Below are 16,273 nucleotides of genomic sequence, written 5' to 3' on the forward strand. Positions count from 1 at the left end.
CGGGATGTACGTACTTTTTGAACGGCCCCATAGGATCATAGATATACTTTTGAGCTGTGAATACTTTACTTCTAGTCATAATCTCATTTAATAGATAGTTAAAATAAAATTAACAGTAAGTTAAAGTCAACTTAAGTAGCAGTTGTGTTATTGTTAAGTTATATTAACATTTTAATTCTCTAAACATAGAGTTAAATTATAAAATATTTTAAAATTGTAAAGGAGGGTAAAATTTTTAACCGTAGTAACTATTTAATTTTTCAATACATGTTGATAAATTTTATAATCTAGTTTATTTTTCATCCGTTTACTTTTTATTTCCAGGTAACTAATTACTTAATTAAAGAGTCAAAAATGTTGATAATTGCTATTAAAAGATAAATTAACAAATTAGATAGCACTTTATTCAGAAAATTTTAACATAAACTAGGAATTAAATTATAGTATTTTTATTTTAATATACATATATATTGAGACAATTTTTCATTATCTTTCATATATCTGCACGGCCAGCACTATTCTCCAATTATTAATAAGAGAAGTATATAAAATTTTAACACACGCTTAGATTTTAATTATAACTTTAATCACAGTTTTATAAATGAGGCAAAATTAAACTAAAGTTTAACTTATTTCACAGATTATAATCAAGTTCATATTGAAAGCAAATAAAATATAAAAAGGGGGATATTTTATTAAGCTCCATTGGATTATCAACATTAACAACATCACAAATATTCATACTGCTATGATAAATACTTTGACTTGAGACATTTTAGTGGCCAAATAGATTAAAATTCATCATGGCGGTTTAAAGCTCCGCCAAAATCTGTCGCTTGACTTCCGACAAACAGATCATAACTGTTCAGTATTTCTTCTTTTGATAACTTTCCATCCTAAAAGAATAATAGTAAAAGTAAGTTAATTGCAGTAGCACTTGGTGTTTTTATTGACTAAAGGCATTAGTGATGTTAACAAAAACCTAGGAATAAACTATAAAAATAATCAGGATTTAGTCTTTTAGGGATAAAGAGATAATTTTTTTTTTGCGCTGTCTGAATATATTTCTAAAGTTTGATAACACTGAAAACAAATGACTAAGCTTCTATACAAGCCCACAGTATTACTTTTAATACTTTAAGCATGCCCCCCCCCCCCAAATACAATTTCTAATCATATACCCCTAGTTTCTTACTTTTTTTTTTTATAAAAAGTTTGTTTTGGATGCAGTTATTTATAACTTCAACATAAAGTTGATTTTAATATCTCTCTTTGATTGTTCTAATTTAAAAAAAATAAGTTTTAAAATAGAGTGCAAAATTATCTCAAGTGAGTACTATAAAAATATTCTTGCAGGGAAAAGAAACATTTTACTTTTAGATGATGCATGCATCCAGGAAAGAACATTTAACTGCCAATTGTTTCATGAAAATGATAATGCTTCACACACTCTAAAATATCTATAAATAATGTATCCAATAAAAATAATATTTTCTTTAATAAATAATGGTTTTAACCATAAAAACATAAAATAAACCCATGGTGAGAAGACAGGAGGAGAAATTGTGGCATAAATAAAAGTAAGCAATGCATTAAAAGAGGTTTCTGGCAGTGAGAATATGAGAGCTAAGTGACAACCTTGCATTGAAGTGAACACTCCAAATGTCTTTTAAGGGTGGATGAACTATACACAACTGTAGGTCTCGTTAAAAAACATAATTTAATAAAACATTTCTCCCCCAGTTGATGGATGGGGAACTGCAGAATGAATTACATACTTTGTTTTCATCAGATTCATAAATCAAGTGTTTTGCTTCAGCTTCACTATCATTGTAATCACTTGGCAGTATCCATTCTTGAACCTCTTCTTTATCCATGACACCATCCTTGTTTTTATCCCTATAAGTGGAGAACTGTTCTCTCTCATTTTTAACCCAGTCTGGCTCATCTTCTTCACTTCCACTGTACATATCTCCTGAAATGGAAAAACAAACATTAAACTTTCAACCTTGACTACAACACACAGTTTATCTTATGATAAGTTTACAATACAAGCGAATTTGACAAAATAATAAAAAGAAACACAATTGACATACATAATGAAATTTAAGGCTTTGGTTCCAATTATGATATGAAATTTGTTCCAAAATCTAACAATAATTGATGCATCCTTGTAACAAACACCTTAGTTAATTTCTAAATAGCAGTGACATCATCTCTTGAAGTTGGCAAAATGTCTTATCGGGAGGAAGGCTAGAGGAGGATTTTTAGTATCAAAATTCTGAACAATTTCTAAATTTGGGGGTAGGAGATAACCCTCCTTCCTCTTAATAACACCTTTGATAGTTAGATCTTAGTCTGGTCTTACACTAAAATATTTCAGAAAACTCCATGAGCAAAAAAAAAGTTCATAAAAAAAACAGATAAGAGGACAGTAAACCTGAATGGAAACAAACTAGCTATACAAACCCTGTTAAGTACATATTTGCAACCATTCAATTAAATTAAAATGGATAAAAATAAACCTATGTATTCTTTCAAAGAAATTTTTCCATCATTATCTTTGTCAATGTCTTCCAGAGTTTCCACAATGACTACATCATGCATGTGAGCAGATTCTTCAGGATGGAGAAAATCAGTAAATTCTTCCTTGGACAACTGATTATCTTTATTTTTGTCAGCAGTTTCCCATCGACGCTTGTCACGCTGCATCATTTCTTTATATGTTTTCATGTCACTATCATCACCATCATCTTTGTCTTCTACAGAAGAAATTAAGAACAGAAATTATGCATGGACAAATAACATGAGCTTGAATTATTTTGCAATTTGCTTTTTGACAAAATAAATTTCAGAATTGAAAAAAAATATATAGAATACTTTTTGCTTATTTAAAAATCACTATGAATGCAGTAAAAAGCTTTGTAAAATGATATTTTGAATAATTAAAAAATGATTTGCTTTTTGGCTAAATAAATTTTAGAATTGAATTTTTTTTAATATAAAATACTTAACTTTTTGCTTATTTAATTAAAAATCATTATGTATGCAGTAAAAAGCTTTGCAAAATGATATTTAGAATAATAAAAAAATCTCTAAGAAACTAATATAATTTATTGTTAAAGAAATATGTCACAAAACACTAATAACTAATAAAGAGAAATTTACAGAATACAATTACAGGTTACTAGGTATGTATATATATAATAGCGTTAAAATGAGGAAATTCGAAGTTAATATTATGTACTACAACGTGGCCCTATATATTGACCCATAATATTCAAATTGGACCACATATTATATTACCGGTTCCAGAGGAAATAATTATAGGCTTATTACAGAAATAATGATACAGTGAGGCTACTTAGGCAGAGTGTTATTTGAATTTAAAAATACTTACCATCTATGAAACTGTAAGTAACCTTTTTATAAGTTTCCCAATTAAGGTTTTGGTTCTGATCTGAATTATATTGATCCCACTGCCTATCAACGTCTTCCATGATGTATTTCATTTGAGTATATTTGATCCATTCTTTCAATTCACTTTCTGACACAAAACTGTCCTAAAAGGAAATTTTTTTTTTACAATTAATAATAAAAGACAGAGAAAGTAATGATGTGACAAATCGCAAGTATTATAAAACATCCAAAAAGAAGAGAGAGAATCGCAAAAACATAAAATTTTTAATATTGCATTATTGAGTTGGATGTGAGCCCTAATGGCTGAGTGGTTAAGGTACAGGATTGTTGTAAGGAATAACTAAGGTTTGATCTCTGGTGGTGGCTTGAAGCCCATTCAACTTCAAAGATCAATAGTTAATAGCATGTCTGGGAAGTAAAGGCGGCTGGTGTGTAATGCTGACCACATTGTCACCATCATGCTGTTAGAATCTAAAATTAATTAGAAATGTAACTATATTTAAGATTATAATAAATAACATAAAATTTAATTTTCTTTCTCAATTAAACAATCCACTAGAAAACATTAGCTAAGACAGACACACAAGTTGTGTTAAACCCCAAATTTTAACTTCCTTCCTTAAAAGCTCCAACCCAGTCTCATTTCAATATATACTTTGAAGGTCAATAACATCTGAAAATTAAGAAATTGAAATTGGAGAGGAATTTTTGTTTCCACAAATTAGGAACATTAAAATTTTTAGTAGAGATGGGATTTAATGCACAGTTATAATATTCTATGTCAGTGAGGAAAATTAATATAACACAACAATATCACAAATTGAAGCTTGAAAAACTGTCATTGATTAAAAAAAAAAAAATAAATAAATACCGAATTTTTAAAATTTATGCACACATTTGAAAAAAAGAATTTTAAATTATTTAAAATAATTTTCAGTAAGATAAAAGAACATCCTTGTGCAAACAAGTTGTTATATTTTGTATGAGTAATATTTAAATAAAAAAAATCTTAAAATAATTATTGAGATAAAGTTTACAAACATATGTTTGCAAAATAAATTAAAATAGGACAAAAAATTCATTGACAGTTAATAGAAGAAAAAGTTTAAAAACAATTCCTAGCATAAAGTCTATCCTAAGAATTGATAATTTTATTTTTATTCTGTTCTTCTAGCTGAATTTGCAGTGCATAAAATATGCTTATAATTTTCTAAAATATTAGTTTACGTAATTACAGTACACCCTTCTTATTTCAAACTTGTCATGAGAAAATTCATATTTCCAATTAATTTTCTATTGTAGAAGTTAAGAAGTTTTACTAACTAAAAATTTTTCTTTTTTTTTAAATTTCCTATTTGAAGCTGATAATGACATGACATTTTGACATCTTAAGTCTCACTTTTTAAGAAATAACTCAAAAAAGCTAAATTATCAGTAAGAAAAGAATAAAAAGAAAGAAAAAGATAATATGAATTGAAGGAGTTGTGAGAGTGCTGTAAAGTAATCTGGCATTATTCACTCTTATCAACACCCAACAGGTTTAATATTATAACTGCTACTCTATTCCAAAGAAAAATAACTTTTCAAGTAAGAGTTTTTTTTTTTTTTCATTTCAGCTCATGGAACTTTAATAATAATAAAAAAATTCAACCCATATTAGAAAGGTTGAATTTTTTCTTCTTTAGTTTTCGGGGACAGCAATGTTAAAGAGTTATAAAAAGTAAAAGACAAAATTATAAATAATATTTACCAAGTAAAAGCATTATCTTTTTGAATTAATTATTTCTTTCAAATTTTGCACACATTGTCATTTTTAGAGAAATTAAATTATAGCAGAATTTAACTTTATTTGTTTAATTATCAATTTTATTGCTTTCTTTATTATATTTAATATTTAAACAAATATCTGAACTATATTTGTTTTAAGTATATCTCAGTTGAACGTTTTTTAAAAAAAAATTTTTTAAACAAAAATCAAAATTTAATTAGTTTCCCTATATTTCAGAATTTTAATGTTTAAAATTTTTTTTTTCTCACTTTGAATAGCAGCTATTACATTTCTCACAATAATTACGTTTTCAAGTGGAAGGTAATGGGCTATACATTTACCTTTTAAATGCCACTAATTACGCATCCCTAAATTATAAAAAATTATTCAATAAAAACATAGCACATACAAGTACTTTAAAATAACCCCCTGTATAAGACACAGATGAATGAAGTATATTATGAATTAATGCTGACAAACTAACTTTAATATAGTTAAGAAATAAAGCCTATGTAAAGGAATAAAAAAAAAAAGGAAAGAAATATCTTTTAGAAATATTTCTTAGACAATTTTACCACAAATATAAATACATTACTAATTATTTCATGCCTGCCAAGTGTTTTAATTTAATCAATATTTTTGCTGTTTCAAGCGTTAATTAAGAGCAATAAAGGTGAAAAAAAACAACAACTTTTTTTTCAATTTAACTAATATTTAATCCCTTTTAGCATATATACCAAGTCATCTTATAAGTTTTCAAGTATTTATATGTTGTGGCCACATGTTGTTTAATTCAGTTTAAAAAATACTAAGATAAATTATAGACTCTGTCAATTTCATTTAATTGAATTAGAGATACAGTTAATAAAGATATGACAGACTTAAACCCTTAATAAAATTTAGTCCTAAAGTGTATCAACTACTGTCTTGTAATTAAGAGATTCAGAGCAAGAAAAAATTTAATATTTAAAAATATTTCTAGCACAATTTTACTACAAGTGTGACGTCACTTAGTGAAGTGTCCTTTTTTGAAGTTTGTATTTTTCAAAACTTAAAAATCAAAAATACTTGTTACACAAATTTTTCACAGCAAAACTCACTTTGTCTTTGTCAATTTTATCAACTATTTTTCCAAGCCTTTCTTTACTTTCTTCAGGGGTGAGTTGCTCAAATTTTCTTGCTTCTTCTTCTCCAAGAAAAGCCTCGTGATCATATTCCTTATTGTGTACTTCATTATCACCATAATGCTCTTGATTACTCAATGGCTAAAATATATCAATAAATGCTAATTTTAAGGAATCATCAATTGAAATAAAATTATTTAACAGCAGTCTTCGTTCGTTTTATTTATATCAAATAATTTCTTAAAACACCAATACACAAGAACATATATGCAACTGGAAAACATAACATTTACTTCAATATGTTATACTTACTAATCTACTGGTTACAAAAATTCTTAACTCACAGGATCAACTCACAATGGAGGTTAGGTTAGCTTTTAATTTTATTACCCTTAATCAGAGAAATTTCAGTTTATAACATAATAGCAATGGAAATTTTCAGAATTTTCATCTATCTCAGTCAATTCACAAAGAGTTTAGAATAGCATTCAATAATATTTCTAGACAAATTCAACTTAAGTCAGTGGTCAACATATAAGAGAGACAGATGGTTAGATTATAACAGTTTCAATCTATTTTATTTTATCGGATAATTCTGATTCTTGATAATAGAGGTCATTTTACAAGAGTAGTCAACTTGACAGGTTTCACAGTACCACAAAATTAAACAAGATTAACTGATGAAAATAGATAATAGAGTAGGAAATCATATATATTATTGTCTATTCACAAAGAGTTTTAATTAAACAAATTCCTGAGAAAAAAATGCTTTATTAAAAAATACCATGATTATTGATAACTTATACATAATAATTAATTGGTAAACATGTAATATAATAAACAATTAATGGTTTAAAGAGTCAAGTACAAAGAATATATTTTACCTTGTCTACTACTCGTTTTCCACTTTCTGGATGAGGTACTGCAGTACAAAAACTTAAAACAACGGTAAAAATAAGGAAGAGCATCTTTCTAGCTTTCATTTCTTAAAACTGTATTATACAAAACAAATATATATTATTCACATGTTTTTAATTTACAAAAATTTGAACCAAATTTTTGATGAAGTTTTAAGTAGATATAAAAATTAAAATTTTTCATTAAATTAAAATAGAGTACAAAGGAATTTTTTCTCTCCATATTTAACTAAGCAAAAATAATTGTTTTTTAGTTCACAAAAATGTTAATATCATCAAAGTAGTAGAAAGGAAAGGCTACTGAAAAAATAAATTCAATCTTATTCAAATGCATAAAAAAGTAAAGAATTTGAATAATTCAATCCTTTTTTATCCAAATAGTTTGGCTTGATGTCATAAATGCTGAATTTTGTTTACTCTTTCGCTTGACTTTTCCCCTACTCTCCTTTTGCAATAGTGTAGGCAAGTGGTAAAACATGCCAAAATTTTGATGTAAGAGGAAAAACCTTTATGGCAAATTGAAATTTTTTTAAATTTAAACTATCATCAATATTATTAGCATTACAAATCTATATAGTAACATAAGAATAACATCTATTTAGTCATGATATGAGATTCTTCAGTTACATCACTGGATTAATGAGTTAAGGCTCTATAAGATTATGAAAAAGATTTTTTTTACTTAAAAGGTGACTTCATTATAACAATATAATACAAGTTTAATAATCAGAAAAAATATCCAAGTATTCAAATTTTACATTTTTGTTAAAACTCTTACAATCCCAGAAAACTTCAAAATCATTTTTCTCAAAAAAATATGCCATTTACCAGAGATAGTAGCTAAAATTGTTAAGTGAAGTCTTAAAATGAATAAAAGCAATAGCAACTATCTTCAAAAGTAATAAAAGAAACTATCTTTGAAAAATGCTAATATGGAGAGAAAATAGATCAAGAAAATAAAAAGTAGAACATGAAATGTTTTATCCATCCCATAATCTCAATTTTTTTTTCTCCTACAGAGCTACCAACCTCAGAAATTTAAAAAGTCTGAGACTTTTCTGACCACAACATAGCATAATAAACAAAACAATAATAAATATTTACTCCTTTATTTTGAATCATGATTTCATAAGATTTTGAGTTTAACAAGGAGATCTTTAATAAATAATTTGTTTAAAGATAAAAAGCCTATATAAACTCAGTCGTTAAGAGCAGAGCTCTAATTTTTTGAATTAATAATATTTAGTCATAAATAAAAAGCTGGGTGTGGGAGACATAACACAACAATATGTAATGTTTGTAATAGATCATTTTTAGTTTTTTTTTTAAACATTGGAGTCATTGTAAATTACACCATGCTTTATTTATTTTTCAACAAAATTTATCAGAAATATTTGTTACATGTTTTGAATGTCTGCAAATATGAAATTCATAAATGATTGCCTAGAAGCTAACAAAAAAATTATTGCAAAATTCAGAAAACAACTTTTAAAAATGAGAATAAGAATTAAGAAGCTTAAGTAAAATGGTTTCATACTTAAAACAGAGTTCACTATCAGTGAGCAAATTTTTAAAATTCAAGCAAAAAACGACAAGATATTCTACCTAGTCTAAGCTTATGAGTTTAAACATTTGCTATCTTGTTTTAAAAATAGACATTGCACCAATTTGAGCAAATTCAGAGTATTTGCAGTACATTCTTCAGCATAATGCCTAATTCATTAGAGTGTTATATTTCTATTAAATTTTTGAGTATGATTTTTGCAGACTCCGGATTTACAAACAAATTGTCTCAATCTCTAGGTTTTTGTATCAAAGGAGTTCAAGTGTATTTTATTTTAAATGTAGCGCTGCAATTCTTTTTCTGTTCTTTGCAAGTTTTTGAAATTTACATGTTATACTCTAAGTTGATACCCATCTGTGATGTTTTTTAAAAAATATTCCAATCCCCTCACTGCCCAGAAATCGTCAAAACTCGTTGATTACTTTGGTGTAGGTACCAACATTGAAATCTTCTCTGTTTTTACAAATTAAAACCTGATAACAACCGAGATCTGCTTACTCCAGGGATATTTTCAGATTACTACCTATTAGCACTCATTGAAATAGCCAAATTATTGTGATGGAATAAATATTTAAAAACATATAGTGACTTGACCAAGAAAGGGGACTTGAGTTTCTGACTTTATCCCACTCTATGTAGTTTTATTTAGCACTCATGCTTTCTGTTTCCAATACTTAGTGGTTAAAATAGAATCTTATGACCAGATTCGACAATTTCTTTCTAGTTTCTCACTTGTCTAGCTGTGGCCAAGACTTGAAGACCATTTGAAAAGATTTCTGTATCAGTGTCTACACATAAATAATTGCACATGAGAAACTTAAAAAAACTATAAAAAAATCATTGAACGGAGTAACTTAAAAGGTATAATTCATAGTCACATTGGGCATTGGGAATAAAACACATTTTTTTTTTCAACTTTAACATCATTCTATGAAATAGTATTTTGGTAATAATTAGTAATTAATTTTTCATGATTTAATAATTATTAAACAGTTACACGTACACATTTTGTCTTGTTTTTAATAACAACTTTGTAATTATTCTTTAACAATGTTTTTAATAACAACTTTGTAATTATTCTTTAACAAGATGTTTAGGTAAAAAGAAAATAATTAAATATGAATATTGTTTATAAAAGAAGATAATACTCAGAATAAATGCTAAATTTTACAAAATAACACTCAATTCAGATTTTAAGATCTAATAGTTGAAACACTTTTTATCATACAAAATAAAAATATTATATCAAACAGATATTTATTCATTAATAGATTATGTCAAGAAACCATCGTATGATCATAAAAGATAGATGATAAAGAATAAATAAATAAATATATAACAAGGAAAATATTCGTTTAAAAGATCGGTTTCTTTGGAGAGGTAAAAGCCGGTTTTACTATTAACCTTACTTGTAAGGATCAACTTGAGAGCTGTATTTGATCACTCATAAACTGATGGTCTGTCAAAATTTAAAACAAGAACAAAACAAAAAACACGCATGCAAAAGCCACGTAATTATAACCGCGGGGCGGAAAAAAAAATTATTTCTCCCCCTATTTATTAATGCATTTTTAAAAACAATTTAACAGTTCAGTTATATTTTCTTAATATTTTTCTTCTCCTTATAAAGTTTAATTTCCAAAAGTTATCAGGATTTCCCAATTATACAAAAGATAATTCTTGCTGCTTCACATTCGCCAATCGCATGGGTTCCGCGCTTGCGCATGTTTGTAAATTTTTACTTGTGAAATGAATAATGACATTGGATGCTAGAATAATGAATCAGATTGTTAGCAAAAAAATAAGTGACCAAATAAAAGGAACATAATTTTTCGTGCCATGGTATGTTTTCTTCGATGTCACCAGGGGCCCCCATCAGGGGGGGGGGGAAGGTGGGCGCACGATGCGCCCACTTAAGGCTTGGGGGGGGGGGATTTTTACACTAAGTAAAACGAATAGTTTGGGGGGGGATTTAGACGAGAGAATTTTTTTTTAAGTACATAAATAAAAGAAGCAACTGGCCATTTTCAGGCATACATAACTTTACTACAGGTGCAAAGCAAAATACATAAGGAAATTCTAGAAATCTACCTCACCCTATTTCCTGTCCACAGAGAATAGGGGTGCCACTAGTAATTGCTGACATTCTCACATTCTTCTCATCTAGCAAGAATTTCTACTTTCTTGGAAAAAGGGGTGTCATGATTGTCGTCACTCAAATGTTCGGTCAAGATCAATCGTGGTTCTTTCACAATCTTTGGAAATAGTGGTTTATTTCATAAAGAGCATAATTTATGGTATGGGACTGAGGCGCACGTAAGCAACAACAATACGATGACAGGCTTTAAGAAACAATCAATTTTAAGGAAAGGCATTTTTAGCGCTCCTCTTTTGATTTTTAAGATGTTCTTAAAAAATATCATCAATATCTCACTTCAAAGAGAAAGCTAAAGCTTCACAGGTGTTGACAGAAAACTAGGTTGGTTAGAATGGCCGGGGAAAGAACTAACTGTGAGAAAAATAAAAGTACACAATGAATATTTTTAAAGTTTTTCTTAGTTTCACAAAAGCGTTATGAATAATTTTGCCTTTGACTTTTTAGCGACGGCGGTTTGGAGTTCAGTCAAAAAGCATATCACTCAATGCAGCAGAAGAACCCAAACGGAAAGAATCGTCATCTTCAAAACCTTTAAAAAGAATATTTGCTCCTAGATCGCCTTGTTCAAACAGTGAAGACGAAAGTACGATTGGGACTGAAAATATCTGGGCAGAAAATGACCCAATACGCTTTTCTGGAAAGCGTTTGAACTCATATTCAATAGCGCATTTGTTGGAAATTGGTGCATGTCAACCAACAGAGTTACATTTAGACTCCGGAGTAAGTGGCTGACAATCTTCAACTACCTGGTATAGAGCAAAACTACCAGATGGAACCGAAAAATGCAGAAAGTGGCTATCCTATAGCCCCGCTACACATAAGACATACTGCATATATTGCATAATGTTTGGTGGCCCCAAAGCATCCAACGTATGGACTGAAAGAGGACTTTGCGATATGGAGCATGGGCTGCGAGATATCATGAGGCATGAAAAAAACATTGAACATGCTGATGCTGAAAAGGCAGTTATCCGCTGGTTACGAGGGGAGCGCATAGATAGAAGGAATGCAACAATTCAAAACGCTATAGTTGAGCAAAATCGCCGTGGTGTGAGTTTCATGATTGATTGCGCGAAATATCCTGCAACAGAAATGATGGCATTTCAAGGACACGATTCAAAATCAGGTAAATTTTTGAACTTGTTCAGAGTTACAGCGAAGCATAATCCTTATGCACAAAGTTATTTGGATAAACTAGACGCTGATCGCGAAAAAAAAAACGCATTGCGTCAAACCTCCTGAGTTGGCGCAATCAAAACAGACTTATCCAGGCAATGGAGTTATGCATCATCAATGAAATTGTTCCGAGTCTTAAACTACACAAGGTATGGTCACTCATTATTGATTGCACTCAAGACGTCAGCAAAAAAGATGGCTATCATTGTTCGCTACCTAGAGAATTCATCGAATCAAAATGAACCACCAAAAGTAGTTGAGCGTCTACTGAAAGTATTAACACTCAAATCGTCCACAGGAGCGGCTATGAAAGAAATAGTTCTTCAGACTCTCAAAGAATCCAAAATTCCGTTAGAAGCCCTCGTTGGGCAGAGCTACGATTGCTTCAATATGCGTGGCGATTTCAAAGGTTTGAAAACACTGATCCAGGAAGTTGCACCAAAGGCTGAATATATTTGGTGCAGTAATCACCGTTTTAATTTAGCGATAAACACAGTCGGTAAATCGCCGATTGAAATGAAAAGAGCCATTGATATGCTAGAAGACTTATACGTCTTTATGTCTGGCTTCAAACGGAATGCAGTTTTCGTGGAAGAGCAAGGAAATTGACAATATCGGTCGTTAAAGCGAGTCCAGACAACGAGATTTAGCAGACTAAAGACGCTGTAACTACTATTCTAAAGACTTTTACTACTGTAATTTCTATATTGAAGAGAATAATTGGAGATCCGCACATGGAACATGAAACCATCACTAAAGCGACTGGTTTGCTGCACAGAGTACAAGATATCAACTTTGTTGTGTCTCTCCATATACTGGATAAAATTTTTACCATTACATCCCCTGCGACAATATTAATGCAGGGAGTTGCAATCGACCTGGCCCAAGCAGCCCAGTTGCTTGAAATTTGCAAGATTGGCATCAGGAAATTAAGAGAAAATGTGGACACATCGTGGAAAAAAATATGGGAGTTGTCATGCACATTTTCCGAAACTCATGGCATTGATACCGAGCAGGGGCGGATCTACCTAAGGGCTTTTTGGGCTGCAGCCCAGGGCCCCGTGGATACAAAGGGCCCCGAGTCCCCACTGAAAACAATAGGTGATATTTTGAATTTTAAAAAAAATATCTAATATTAAAAAAATCTCTTATAAGGTTGGCAACCCCGAGATCAATCAACCCATGCATGTGCACGTCTATCGAACGGAACGGGAAATTCCCCATCGCTTGTTTTTGGCCAGTGTATTTTTTCGTGTCTATTACGGGGGACTTCCCGCCGAGCCGCTAAACGCCTACGTAATTTTTTTTCCGCACTTCTGTTCTCGTCGTCAAAGTGACAAACTTGTTTAGTTTACTAACTTGTTTAAAAAATCATGAAGATTCTAATGAACATAAGAAACCAATGTTAGTGTGGTTGGCACGAAAAGAAAATAGATCTGTTTTAGACAAGCAGCTTCAGAAACAATTAAGAAAAGAAACAGAATATTATCACAATGTCCTAAAACAGGTTATTGCTGTGGTCAAATTTTAAGTATAAGGGACTGTAAAGTTTAAAAATATTAAAGAATTTATAAAAGCAGACGATTGTAAAGTCTAAAAATATTAAAGAAATAATGGGTTTGCAAAATCATAATTAAAATAAAGTAAACGCATAAAGAGATAAACTTAAAATAAAAGCAGACGATTAAATTAGAAGTCAATATTTAGAACGACAGAGTTGTTGATTCTTTTTAGATTAGTTTTATTGTGGAATTTGAGTTTCCTTATATCCCGTTACGGGTTTTCTAGTTGTTTATGATGTTTTCACTATCCCGTTACGGGTATTGCATATTTCTTAATGTTTGTGTTTGTTAATAAAAGTTTTTATTTAAAAGAAAAACTGAATAGTTCTTGATATAGCTTATGATACGTTACAGCTATATTTAATTGGTGGCAGCGTCGGGATCGATTTACCATTTGATTTAAAGGAATTGTGTTCCAAATATTATTCCTTATGGCTTTCTTGGGACGAGCAAAAAAGTGTGATTTGGTAGAATTATGCAAGGAATTGGGCGAAACTATTATTGAAAATGTTACAGTATGTGAGTTGATAAATCTTATAAAAAAATCTGAAAATTACGAAGTGAATCTAGTTAAAGAAATATTAGAAGCAATTAAAGAAAATCGTATCGAAAAAGAAGAAAAAGAAGAAAGAAAACGCCAAGAAGAAGAGGAAGAAAAACTACGCCAAGAACGGCAAAAACAAGAAGAACGCCAATTTGAACTCGAGAAATTAAGGCTTAGTGCCCAATTAAGTGGCCCTTCAAATCAAAATATTGGCACTACTCTGCGGAATAAGTTAGATATTCATAAGTTAATGCAGAATTTTGATCCTAAGGAAGATGAAATCAGTCTTTATTTAGTAATTTTTGAGCGTCAAGCAAAACGAGCAGAAATACCAAAAGAAGAGTGGGTTACTCATTTATTATCTTTTCTTTCACCTGACATAACAAAATTAATAGCAAGAGAATCTGAAGAACAAACGTACAACTAAGATCATGTTAAGGAAATTTTAATGAAGAGGTTTAAGCTAAGTCCAGAAAAATTTAGGATCAAATTTATTCAGCACCAAAAGAAGTTCGATAATAGTTGGAAAGATTTCGTTTTTGAATTAAGGAACTATTTAAACGAATGGGTTCAAGGATTGGAAGTAAAAGATTTTGAAACCTTGCTGGATCTAATGGTTACTGATCAAACTAAACGAAGAGTTCCCAATGAAGTGCGTGATCATTTTATAGACACTTGGTCAAAAATAACTTCATCTACAAAGCTGGCAGAAATACTTGACGAGTACGAGAATGTACGTGGAAGTCGCAAACGAATTGACTTGCAGGTAAATTTTGAAAATCGGAGATTTAATTGGCGAGAAGAAAATGCCACACGGAAAAATTCACAGGGAGCTACTTCAAAGAATAGCCGAAATGAAGAAAATAAAAGAAAATATGAGTACAAGCAAGCAATTTATGATCAATTTGATAGACGTACGCCTTTAAAATGTTACGAATGTAGATCTACTAATCACTTACGACCTCAGTGCCCGAAGCTTAAGTGCCAAAAGCCACCCGCTCAAGTTAATCGAATCGGAGCAGGACACGAAGAAGACAAATTACTAACTCCGTACACTCTTATGGCGAAAGTAAATGGAATTAGGATGCCAGTTCTTCGAGATTCAGGTGCAACTATTGATATCATATGCAGAAAATATGTGACTCCAGATATGTTTACTGGCGAAACTGTGTGGGTACAACAACCATTAGATGAAGGCCCAACTTGTTTACCATTAGCAAAAGTTTCGTTATCTGGTCAGTTTGGCAACATTGTAACCAAAGCGGCTGTGGTTAGAAGTGAGTTGGATAAAGGTCGATATCTCCTTGGGAATAGAACAGCGGCTAGATTGCCAAATCTGCAAATGACGCCAATGCAAATTTCAGAGTTAAACGCAGTTAGTACCAGATCACAAGCTCGTTTAAAAGCAGAAAATGAAGAATATGAGCAACAAAATTCGAACGATACCGAAAACTCTTCCGAACAAGATAATAAGAATCAAGAAATTATTTTAGATGAAAAAGATGACGAACCAGTTTTAGAAACGGATGCCGTCAGTTCAGAAATGGAAGAGATATTACCAACTCTAAATGCCAACTCTGATGAACTTTCTTTAATACAGGTAGATCACGATGAATTCGTTAAAGCTCAACAGGAAAGTGCCGAGTTAAAATCAGTTTTTAAAACTGTGGAAGAAGTTATTCAGAATCAAAACAGTAAGCATCGCTATCTGGTTGAAAGAAAACTTCTTTTTAAATGCCAAGAAGGACGATTAGGAGAAGAAAAAAAACTTTTAGTTATACCTGAGAAATTTAGAAGCCGAATTTTAAAGTTATGTCATGAAAGTACTTCCGGACACCTTGGTGTAACCAAATCCAAAGATAGATTGGCGCGATATTATTTTTGGCCAAAATGCTATAAAGAGATGGAAGAATTCGTACGAACCTGCGATAGTTGTCAAAAAGCGGGGAAACCAAATGATAAAAAAAAGGCTCCTTTAAAAATTGTACCGGTCATACAGGAAATATTCTCAAAACTAAACTTTGAGGCAGTTGGTCCTCT

At 30.4% G+C, this 16,273-nt stretch overlaps 1 protein-coding gene across 2 annotated transcripts; it reads right to left on the reverse strand.

The window, feature by feature from the left end:
- Positions 1–669: 669 nt before the first annotated feature.
- On the reverse strand, positions 670–10,629 carry LOC107455788 (calumenin-A). 2 transcript variants are annotated; one of them, XM_016073493.5, is made up of 7 exons: positions 10,203–10,629; positions 7,197–7,304; positions 6,289–6,453; positions 3,401–3,563; positions 2,526–2,762; positions 1,779–1,975; positions 670–896 (listed from the first exon to the last, which is right to left on the reverse strand). In XM_016073493.5, exons 2-7 carry the CDS (start codon positions 7,293–7,295, stop codon positions 792–794), a joined length of 966 nt encoding a protein of 321 aa, XP_015928979.1. In that variant the 5' UTR covers positions 7,296–7,304; positions 10,203–10,629; the 3' UTR covers positions 670–791. The 2 variants fall into 2 exon arrangements, with proteins under 2 accessions (XP_015928979.1, XP_015928981.1); XM_016073495.4 differs by having other exon boundaries at positions 10,198–10,313.
- Positions 10,630–16,273: the final 5,644 nt, after the last annotated feature.

This window comes from Parasteatoda tepidariorum, chromosome 3 (assembly GCF_982258835.1).
Source record: "Parasteatoda tepidariorum strain Cologne lab strain chromosome 3, Ptep-v5.0, whole genome shotgun sequence".
Lineage (NCBI taxonomy): Eukaryota > Metazoa > Arthropoda > Arachnida > Araneae > Theridiidae > Parasteatoda > Parasteatoda tepidariorum.